Source organism: Suricata suricatta, chromosome 8 (assembly GCF_006229205.1).
Source record: "Suricata suricatta isolate VVHF042 chromosome 8, meerkat_22Aug2017_6uvM2_HiC, whole genome shotgun sequence".
NCBI classification, from domain to species: Eukaryota; Metazoa; Chordata; class Mammalia; order Carnivora; family Herpestidae; genus Suricata; species Suricata suricatta.
In genome coordinates, this window is record NC_043707.1 from 114,707,012 (window position 1) to 114,716,663 (window position 9,652).

A 9,652-nucleotide genomic window follows, 5' to 3' on the forward strand; every position below is an offset into this window, starting at 1 on the left:
TTTTTTTTTTTTAGGGAGAAGTGTTTTTTTAACTGACATTGTTTATATTTTTTAAATGTTTATTTAATTTTGAGAGATGGGGGCGGTGGGGGGAGGGCATGAGTAGGGGAGAGGTAGAGAGGGAGACACAGAATGTGAAGCAGGCTCCATGATCTGAGCTGTCAGCACAGAGCCCTAGGCAAGGCTCGAACCCACAGAGCACAAGATCATGACCTGAGCTGAAGTCAGACACTTAACTGACTGAATCACCCAGGCGCCCCAATATTATTCTTTTTTTTAAGGCTCATTTATTAAGAGAAAGAGAGAGAGTTTGTAAGCAGGGGAGGAGCCGGGGTGGGGGGTGGACAAGACAGAATTCCAAGCAGGCTGTCAGTGTCAGAGCAGAACCCAATGCAGGGCTTGAACTCACGAAGCAACCATGAGCTCATGACCTGAGTCAAATTCAAATGCTTAACTGACTGAGCCACTCAGGTACCCCTAACTGACATTATTTTAAATTGCTGATGGATGGTGATAATAAAAAGCTGACCAATTTTTAGCCACTTTTATTTTGGTTCTCAAATTCTCTACAGAGAATGCATCTTTACTGACCACACTTGGGTGGGGCAGACCCCCCCCCATCAGTTTACACTTGCTAGGCCGACCCCAGCAACACCAGGATCCAATTCCACCTGCAGTCTGTAAAGCTGAGCTTAATTCCCAGGGGAGGGGGGCTGCCCTTTGGAAGCATTACATTTTTCAGTACTTAATTTATTTTTATTTATTTATTTATTTATTTATTTATTTTAATGTTTTATTTATTTTTGATACAGAGAGAGAGAGACAGAGCATGAGAGGGGGAGGGGCAGAGAGAGAAGGAGACACAGAACCGGAAGCAGGCTCCAGGCTCTGAGCTACCTGTCAGCACAGAGCCCGATGCAGGGCTCGAACCCACGACCGTGAGATCTGACCTGAGCGGAAGTCGGAGGCTCAACCGACTGAACCACCCAGGCGGCCCTTCAGTCCTTAATTTAAAGGACTCTCCCAGGAGGCTCCCCCTGGCATTCTCTCCCCTTTTGAATCTGGATTAAGTAGTTCTCCTTTCTATTCCCCTAGGACCCTGTGCCTGGTTGTCAGTGACCTCTTACATTGTATTGCATGTCCCCAATTCTAGGCCAAATACCCTGGAAGTAAGAACTGGACCCTCTGAATCAGTGAGTGCTCAATGTTCCGGCCACATCGGGATATGTTTAACATGGCTGTCTCCAAGTTCTGTGCTTTCAGGAAGGAGCTGTAGTAGACAGGGGACGGTGTGGAGCTACCCCAGGGTGTCAAGGGCCCTCAAGATGCCGAGGCGGCCTTGCAGCTAACAAAATTATTTTATTCTATTCCACATATCACTAGCCCTACGCAGCAGGTGAGACATTGAAGCTCAGAGAGCCCAGGAAAATGGCTCATGACTGCAGAGTGACTCAGTGGCCAGGTCTGGACATACACTTCCCGAACTCTCAGCCAGGAACCCGCCAGGGCTCTGCGTCCAGTCGGGACAGCTCCGACGTCACCCAGCTTGCCAATGTGCCCGTTTCACCGGAAGGGGGCGCCAGATGCCCGTTCCTGGGGAAGCCGGACCGGCGTTGGGGTGCAGGGACTGCCCCTTTGAAGGAGGCCCACCCAGACCGGTGCCTTGGAGCTGGGGAGTCCTGGTATAAACAGGGGGGTGTGTTGGGGGCAGTTTTGTAAGGGAGCAGGGGTTCAGGAGCGTTGGCGGCTGGGATGGAGGGACATGGAAGGAAGGGCATTCGTTGCCTCCTTGTGGTCTTGCCTTGTCTGGCCCTGTTGGAGTAAGGGAGGGCTCAACAGAGCGGAGGGCCAGTGCCTCCCCCTCCTTCTCAGGCTCTCTCGCTCGGGGCCTGGAGCAGACCGGACATTCCTAAGTCTCTCCTACACGGGAAACCAGGAAATAGACGAGGAGGCCAGCCTCGCTGCAGCCTAGGCCTGTTCTTCCAAAACCTGCCCTGCCCCAGGACTTCCCGGAAGACCCCTGAGGTGTCAGAGGCTCCAATTCCCAGGCTTCAGAACCATGCTTCCCCCTCACCCACAACTTCCCCTTCACACTTCCCTCCGCCCTCCAGGCCTCCTCTCTCCCAGCTTCTGGGATCAGAGCCACCCCCTTGAGCGCCTGACCTGTACTAGAAATGGTTATCCACTGACTTCCAGGTTAAACTCATGATCTTTCTTTCCCCCTGCACCTGGTTCTTTTCTCAAATTTCCTCTCTCAATAAATAGACAAGTATCCATCTGGTTATTTGACCTGGAAAGCTTAGCATTATCCTTGACACTTTCTTTCTCATGGAATTTTTTCCTCTGGTGTCTGGGTTTCCACCACTCACTGGCCAATTGCCTATCATCTCTTATTGGAGTTGATGTTCTTGTCTGGACTCCTGCTGTCTCTCTTCTCCCCTGTCTTCTCCATCCCTTCTCCAGGTGGTAGCCCTGGTAATCTTTTTAGATTGTCAATCTGATCAGGCCCCCCACCTGCAGAAATCTTTCCATTGCTTCCTCTAGTGCTCTTGCAGTAAAGATCAAATTCTTAGCATGGCACACAGGGTCCTGTCTGGCCTGGTCCTTCTGACCTCGCTGGCACTAGCCTCCCTTTCCCTCTCTTTGTTCCAGCTACAAGGGCTGTGCATATGCTGTTTCTGCCTCTGCCCGGAATCCCACCTTTCTTCCTTGTTGACTTCTACTTCTTCGACAGAGACTCCAGCATCGCTTTCTCAGGGACACTGTCCTTGACCTCCCTGACCGGGTAAGATCCCCTATTTTTGACTCTCCCAGCCCCACATGCTTTTCCTTCACGTATTTGTCATAGCTGTAATTGTTGATTTGTTTGCAATATTATGTAATTAAGGTCTGGCTTAATTTTTTTTCCATTAAACTATAAATTTCATGAAGGTAACGACCAGGTCAATTTTCACTCACTGGAAGTCTCCAGCACCTATGTGCCTGCCACATACCAGGTGCTCAATGTTTCTTGAATAAATAAGCAAATTAGTGTTGCACATTTCTCCCCACCTCTATTTCCTGAGCCTAAGCCTCTATTATCCCCTCTCTGGACCTCGGTAATCACTTCTTCACCGGTCTCCCAGTTTACAATCAAGCCTCTACCGGTTTTCCAACCAAGAGCCATAGTGGTCTAGTAAAAATGCCAGTCTGACCATGTCACCCTTCCCAACCCATTTTATAGCCTTCAGGGGCCTACCATGGCCCTTGAAATAAAATCCAAACTCCTGACACAGCCTTACAAGGACTTGCATGGTCTAGCTCACCTCATGCCAGGCTCCACCCCCTCAACAGACCTTTCTTAATTCAACAAATATTGAGTGCCTATTGTTCCAGGCCTAGGATTTAATAGTGAGTAAAAACAGACTCCTTCAGATCTGCTTACAATACTCCAGATACTCCTTCTTTCCATGCAGGGCCTTTGCACATGCTTTTCCGTTTATCTGGAAAGTGCTTCTCTCTGTTTCCTTTTCACATTGCTGACTTGGCCCAGTCAATGCTTACTCACCTACCAGATCTCAGATTAAACACCATGTATTCAGGGATATCTTAGCCAACCTCCAACCTAAGGGTTCCTGTTACATGCTGTAGTTGCTCCTTCTATTCTACCTTCATAGCACTTAGCGCATTTCCTATTTTTATATTTGTGTGGGTATTTTGTTAATACCCACCCTCTGCACCAGGAGCTCCCATGTCTGGGTTTTGCTTACCATCGTTTCCCTCTGGAGCTTAGCTGATACCCCACAACACATGGAATAAAAGAGGGAGTAAATGATTCTTCTGCAAGAGCATTTGGTGGGGGGGGCAGGGTGCCTGGGTGGCTCAGTTGGGTAAGTGTTCAGCTCAGCTCATGATCTCACGGTTTGTGGGTTCAAGCCCCATATCAGGCTCTGTGCTGCTGGCTCAGAGCCTAGATCCTTCTTCAGATTCTGTGTGTGTCTCCCTCTCTCTCTGCCCCTCCCCCACTCACGCCCTGTCTTTCTCAAAAATAAATAAACATTAAAAAAATAAAATAAGCAAATACCGCTTTCCTCATTAAAAAGAAAAAAAAGTATTCAGAGGGTACTGCTGCGGGGGAAATGTTGGTGCCTCTGCCCAGGTGTGAATATGAGCTTGGAGGGGGTAGGCAAAGGACCTCTCACCCAGAAGAGGGCCAAGAGGCTGTTAGTCCTGTCGTGGCGTCCTCGCGGTTCCTGATCCCCAACCCCCGAGATGTGGCACCCCCACTCCCCCCCATCGCTCACACTGCCCAGACTCTGATCCTGTGCCCCTAATCCTCCAGGGCTTTCAGCACCTGACCCCTCCACCTGCAACTCTTCCCCTGTTCTTTCTCACATGGCTGGCTCCTCCTCGACCTTCAGGTCAAGTTTAAATGCTGCTCCTTTAGAAGACACCTTCTCTAAGTTTCCCTGTTATCGCTCAGCCTTTCATCCACTTCATTTCCTTTGTTGAAACCTAAATGCATTTATGTATTTATTATCTGCATCCCTAGAAGAGTTAGGAGCTTTTGATTACATGAAACAGAAAATCCAATTGTGTTGGCTTACACAGTAAGCTGCCCAGCGGTAGGACTGGATTGGGGGTTGGTTAACTCCATGGTCTCTCAAGGACTCTCAAGGTCTTCTCCCCATGTCCCTGCTCTGCCGCCCTTGATGTTGGCCTTGTCCTCAGGTTGGCCAGCAGGATGGGCACCGCAGCCGGACTTCACATCATGACTCTTTCCCTTGTTGTGTGTCTTAATTAACTATTGCCATGTAACGAATCATCACAAAACTTAGCAGTCTAAAATGGTATTTATTATCTCACAGTTTCTACGGGTTAGAAACCCAGGAGTGGCTTAACTAGTTGGTTCTGGCAGAGGGTCTCTGGTGAGGTTATTGTCAAGCTCTTGGTCAGGGCAGAAGTCATCTGAAGGCTTAACTGAGGCTGGAGAAGCTGTTGGCATGTGGCCATCGACAGGGGGCTTTGGTCCCCTGGCACGCGGGGCTCTCAGGCCATTTGCACTGTAGCAGCAGCTCCCTCCAGAGAGTGTCCGAGAGCGAGGAGGTGACCAAGACAGAAGCCATAGTGTCTTTTACGACCTAACCTCTCATATGACACGCTGTCACTTTTGGTGTGTTTTGTCAGCCACCAAGCCCTGGCACAACATGGGAAGGGACAACACAGGGTGTGAACACGAAGAGGTTGGGGACACGGGGAGGTCCTCATTCTTTCTCAATTTTTTTTCTTCTAGAAGCCCAAGAGACTTTTCTTTGTATCTGCCAGCCACAATTGTGTCACAGACCTGTACCTAAACCAGTCACTCATGAGGGGTTTGGGGCCATCATTTTCAGCTCATTCCAGTCATGATTCACAGCTGGGCCCAGGATTGCCCTCCAGTGAAGCCCGGAAGTGGGGGGTGGGAGGGGGCCCAGGAGGGAGATGGCCCCCTGAACAAAATCATTTGTCTGGGCAAAGGGCATGGATGTTATGTAGGCAACTCAGTGTCCATGACACTCACCTGCTAGACCATAAACTCCATGAGAACAGAGACTGTGCCTTTTCCTAGCACTGTGTCCCTCGCACATAGCCCACTGCCTGGTAACAGCTGTGTCCAATGGATGAATTTGGGACAAGATGGAGACCACAGGCATGAGGTCTAGGACTGGTACCCACGGGCGGATATCGCCAGGCCCTGGCTCCTAAAGTTCTGAGAATGCAGGAGGCCACCTGCCCCCACCCACCACCAGCCCCAAGGATAGACAGGACTGGCAGAATTATTCTCACTTTATTTCTGGAGAACTTTGATCAGATGCAATAACACTGATTCCAGGCGAGGGCAGGGGGCATGGGTACCCCTAAAGCAACCAGTATCCTGTGGCCCAAGGTGCCCCCAATCCCCAGCCCTGGGTTCCCCCTCAGTTATGTTAAATAGAGAGAGGAAGATCACCCCAGGGAGTCTTGGGAGGGTCTGCCTCCTGCACCTGCCCCCTCCACGCAGAGGAGTCTGAGCACAAGCTATTTACAGTATTCACATCCAATGTACCCCACCAAACGAAGGCAAATACTACAGGCGGCCCTTCCCCAAGGGAGGAGGCCAGAGAGGCTGTGAGTGTAACGTGTGTGTATGGGAGGGGGTGTCCGTGCGTGTGAGCACACGAATGCACTGAAGGGCAGGGCCTGGCTCCAGCCAAAGAGACATCAGTCTATAAGGTGCAGATTAAAAATAACAGAGGACCCACCCCCAGGGGCCCAGGCCACTTCCGGCTTTGTTCTGTCTCTTTCTCTTCCAGACGTGCTGATAGATGATGCAGAGGAGCCCTCATAGCTATGCCTGGATCCAAGGCAACCCCTTAAAGGACTTCTAGGAAAAAAGTAGGAGGGGAAACAGTCAAGGCAAACCAGGCTCCTAGCCCAGATGTCTGGGGGTCTTCAGGGCGTGAGAAGGCCTGGGGCAGAGCTGGAAGAAGGGGCAGGGCTGCGGAGTCCAAGGAAGGCTGCTGGGAGCAAAGTCAGGGCTCCCTACCTGTGACCTGTGGGGGCTGTACCACAGCTTTCTTGAGGAAAGCTTCTGCCTCTGCGAAGGGCAGGAGTGCCTCTGGCGTTCGGCCCAGGCTCTTGTCCCCAGAGGGCCCCTTAGGGGAGAAGCCGTTCTCCTGGTGTGCAGGGAGAGGCTGCAGGCCATTCACCAGGGACCCTGGTGACTCTTTGCTTGGCAGGCTGTGGATGCAGGGCCGACACTCAGGCACCACCCCTCCCAGGCACCCCCCCACAGCCCCCCCAGCTCCAGTGTCATCCTGCCTCCCTGTTCAGTAGCTGGTACCTCCACTGAGGCTCCTGGGGGGCCAGCTCCTCCTGCATTGCCTCCTTCTGCAGCCCTGAGGGCCGAGCCTCCCCGGCTTTCACAGGGTCTGTCACAGGGAAGGAATGCCCATCAGTTAGGGGCTGGGGAGGGGAGGAAGTTTGAGGATGGGTGGCCAAGGGGACGGAGATGAGGGGAACAGGGAATTTACCTGGGCTGAAACTGTTGGCCTTTGCCTCCTTTCTGTCCAGCTTCTGCTTTGAATTGGAAGAGCAGTCAGACTCAAGGGATATCTGGCCCCACTGGACTGAGGGGCTGAATTCTCTGAGAACCCTAGCCCCTGAGAACCCCCCACTCCCAACCTCTTTTCCTAACCAGACCCCCGCCCCCACCCCTGGCTGCCTTTGGGGAATCCTGACCTTGGTTTCAGAAGCTTCTGACTTCCGAGTCCTCTTCATTATCTCCTCCAGCCGCTGTTTGGAGGCCCCACATCAGTTAGGCCCAAGGGCTGCCCTATTCCCAAACCTCCCACCAGCCAGCCCCTTGTCCGCTCAGGGTCCCTCCAGCTCATAACAGCCTTTTCCCAGCAAGGAACCAGAACTCACCCCAACTGCTTCTTGGTCTACCCTTTAGAAGCCCAAGGCAGGGCCCACTCCCCCAGCTTCCACCAGCCCCAGTAACTGAAGCCACAACCCGGCACAGAGCACCGCCCCGCCCACGCAAGCACAGCCCGGCTCTGCAGACCTTTTTGCGCTCTTGCCGCTCCTGCTCCTCCCGCTGGAAGTGCTTTTCCCTCTCCAGACGCTGCCGCTCCGCTTCTTCCCTGGACCGAGCTTCAGCCTCTTCTTTCTGCCCAAGGTCCCCGGGAGCTTTAAGTAGGGGGACTCCAGCCTTCCCTCCGGGCCAGCCCCCAGCCCGCCACCAGGAGGCGCCCGCGCCCTGCCCTGCCCGCCGGCCAGCCACGCGGGGGCACCTGCTTCTGCAGGCGCTCCTGCTCCTCCTGCTCGGCTTGCGCCTTCTCTCGGGCCTCCTGCTCCTCCCGCCTCCGGGCCTCCGCCTCCCTCTCGGCCCGAGCCTCGGCCTCCCTTGCCAGCTGCTCTTCTCGAAGTCGCCTGGGAGACAGAGGAAACTCGGTTCCGTCCTGCGCTTCTTCTACGGCCTCCATAAGGGCCCTTTCAGTCCCCATGGGTTTGCTCACTTGTCCCTTTCTGCTTGCAGCCTCCGCTCCTGTTCCTCGCGCTCCCGCTGCTCCCGTGCTTGGCGCCGCTTCTCAGCCAGGAGTCGCGTGGCCTCCTCTCGGTCTGTGGTGCCGGCCATGGGCTTGCTAGGGGTCGCTGCTGGAGCAGGGGCTGGGGGTGAGGTCGGGACAGCAGTATCTGGGGCGGAATCCAGGACCAGGAGTCAGCACACACCAGCTCAGGCACCTCCATCACCACTGCATGCCCCTGCTTCCTGGAGCTCAGGGAGACCCACCCACCCAACTTCTGCCATCAACTCAGTGGTGTGGTTCTCCTTTCTGGCCTGTGTTCTGGGCCTGGACCTGCTGAGGGCAAGAGCTTCCTCTGTCTTGCAACACTCAGTCCCCAGGCACCTCTGGGCCCACATCTCTGACCACCTCTGCCACACAGGCAAAGCTGGCTTCCCTTGCAACCCACCTGCAGGGATGTCAGCTGTGGGCTGCTCCTTCTGGGGCTGGGCTGGGGTGGGGGAGGGCACGGGTGAGGGAGCTGGTGAGGCTGGGGCTGCTGGCTCCTTCTCATCACTGGTCTTGCCCTTGTTCTGGTTCTTGTCCACAGGTCCTGCTGAACTGAGGCTCTCCTTTGCCTCATCCTTCCTCCGGACCCGCCCCTTGGGTGAAGCAGTGGTGCCCCGAGGGGACGGTGGTTTGGGGGGCAGAGTGTGGCCTGGCCCTGGGCTGGGGCAGGGAGAGGCAGGCCTGTGCCAGGATGTGGAGGGAGAAGATGGCCGAGCCTTGCCTTTGGGACTGAGAGAAAAGGAAAAAAGTGAGGCCTCGAGCACAGCATCCACACACATACACACCCTCTGAGCCAGCCATTTCCTCTGGGAAGTATGCCCCTCACCCCACAAGGCTGGCTCAGCACTCCCCCCGCCCCCTTATATGCTCTCATAGGACCAGATTAGTTCTTTTTAGAGCATATCCCAGTTCATGATCACATATTCATTTGTGAGTCTTTGATTACTGTCTGTCTTTACTCTCACAATAGCTAGTGAGATTAATAAGAGCAAGAATCAGGCCTGGTTTGGCTACTTATGTGTCCTCAGCACTCAGAACAGCACCTGGCAGGTCCAATTCATTCATTCAGCAGTTTTTGTTGAGTGCTTGCCAAATGCCAGGCACTGTTCTAAGTGCTACTGTACTTCAGCCATCAAAACGCTCAAACAAAACAAAACAAAATAAATCTGCCCTCAGGAGCTTTCATTTTCACTTTAGGGGGAGGTGCCCAACAAATATTTGTGAATGGATGGATGGATGGATGGATGGATGGATGGAAGGAAGCCTGGTGACCTGTGGGCACCACCGTGTGCCCACCTCAGCTCAGCGTTGCCGGTAGAGAGGCGAGGACGAGGAGAGGCAGGCAGTGACTGGCGCTTCTTGAGGCTGCGCTCCCGGGCCAGGGCACTCTTCTCCTTCTCATTTTCCCGCTCCTTGTCCTTTTTCTCCTTTTTCTGCACCTTGTAAGGCGGGGGAAGGAGAGCGCGGAGCAGAAGTTAATGGCGCCGGCCCCCTGCCCTCCCCACCCCAACCCCTGCGCACCTGCCCACTCACCGGTGAGGCCTCGGGCCTGCGGCGGACCTGGGCCGGGCTGCCCA

General features: G+C 53.8%; 1 protein-coding gene across 1 annotated transcript in view; it reads right to left on the reverse strand.

The window, feature by feature from the left end:
• Positions 1-5,787: 5,787 nt before the first annotated feature.
• Positions 5,788-9,652, reverse strand: part of MAP7D1 (MAP7 domain containing 1) — a 23,785-nt gene continuing 19,920 nt past the window's right edge. The window contains exons 9-19 of the mRNA XM_029948307.1: positions 9,609-9,652; positions 9,372-9,514; positions 8,476-8,804; positions 8,019-8,196; positions 7,794-7,932; positions 7,565-7,669; positions 7,240-7,293; positions 7,032-7,074; positions 6,842-6,929; positions 6,545-6,738; positions 5,788-6,382 (exon numbers count right to left, since the gene is read on the reverse strand). The exon at positions 9,609-9,652 is cut by the window's right edge and continues 49 nt beyond it. Coding sequence (XP_029804167.1) covers positions 6,372-6,382; positions 6,545-6,738; positions 6,842-6,929; positions 7,032-7,074; positions 7,240-7,293; positions 7,565-7,669; positions 7,794-7,932; positions 8,019-8,196; positions 8,476-8,804; positions 9,372-9,514; positions 9,609-9,652 — 1,328 coding nt within the window. The 3' untranslated portion in view covers positions 5,788-6,371. The remainder of the gene's footprint in view (positions 6,383-6,544; positions 6,739-6,841; positions 6,930-7,031; positions 7,075-7,239; positions 7,294-7,564; positions 7,670-7,793; positions 7,933-8,018; positions 8,197-8,475; positions 8,805-9,371; positions 9,515-9,608) is intronic.